General features: G+C 28.2%; 1 protein-coding gene across 1 annotated transcript in view; it reads right to left on the reverse strand.

The window, feature by feature from the left end:
* The window catches only part of CENPE (centromere protein E, 312kDa), a 131999-nt gene that overhangs the window by 71358 nt on the left and 59480 nt on the right, over positions 1-1161 (reverse strand). The window contains 1 exon segment of the mRNA XM_006893116.1: positions 846-965. Coding sequence (XP_006893178.1) covers positions 846-965 — 120 coding nt within the window.

Genomic DNA, 1161 nt, shown 5'->3' on the forward strand with positions numbered 1-1161 from the left:
TATTTTTAATTTTTATTTGCTCAGTAATATTAAGGAACCCTGATGGGATAGTTAGTACTTTTCTCTAGCACCACAATAAAAAAGGAATTACTTTTTCTGTCATCTTTATTCACAGTCTAAGATACACATCAAGTAACTGAAAATATCATAGCAACTTGGATCAAAGCAAACCTTAGTCTTTAAACTGAATTTAACAACATGCTCTTGGCAGATAAATGAATAAAAACTCAAATGAAAACAAAACAATGACAACATATTCATATTTTAAAATATTGCTTAAGTAATAGCTAAAATCACACTCTGTTGTAATAATCAGGTAGTTTGAAAGCAAATTGAAAACAGATTAACAATTTCATCATGAAAGTCAATGTTATCTAATGGTAAGATTTTATACTAAATAATATAATCTTTAGTTGTTTTCTGATAAACTTACCAAAGAGTTCAAATAGTGATTTAAATTATAAAGAAAACACATTAATATATATTTTAAATTTTATACTAGTTTATTTACAAAGTTCAAATACATTGTTTTTGAGAACAATTCTTCCAATATTTTATATAAAAATATTGAAAAATATTTGGAAAAGTCTTTAAAAGGCCTTAAATTACAGTTTTTAATACAGCTTGGTTTCTAACTCCTATACATGAAACCACAGAATGATAACCTTAACCATGTATGACTGTCTCCTCACTGGTAAATGGCAATGTTAGGAACCTATCAATAATACTAGTCTATCTGATAAGGATACTGAGAAAATTAAGTGAAATAGTTTGGGGGGAGTTTTGCTACAGTGACGAGTATACTGTGTCAACAAATTATACACCAAAATAAACTTGATTTTTACCGCTGAGTATGAGAAGTCCATTTTTATAGTTTCTGACCTCTGTGAGTCTATGCTTTTCTGTAGCTCCTTAATTTTTTCTTCCTTTTCTTTAAGCAGCTCAACTTTGGAACTCAGTTCATTCTAAGACTCAAAGGAGAGTGAAACATAATTTAGGTATTTGTCTTAAAATCTAAGGGACTAAAAAAAGAGCTCATGTTCAGTTGTTTACATTGGTAGACAAATGAAAAAAAAGATTAAAAAATTTTAAAAATTAACCTATCACAAATACCAATTTCATTCTTCAATGAGATGGAAAAGGCAATCTCCAGCTTCATTT

The sequence above is a fragment of the Elephantulus edwardii genome, unplaced genomic scaffold, assembly GCF_000299155.1.
Source record: "Elephantulus edwardii isolate Elephantulus edwardi_28Jun2011 unplaced genomic scaffold, EleEdw1.0 scaffold00122, whole genome shotgun sequence".
Taxonomy (NCBI): domain Eukaryota; kingdom Metazoa; phylum Chordata; class Mammalia; order Macroscelidea; family Macroscelididae; genus Elephantulus; species Elephantulus edwardii.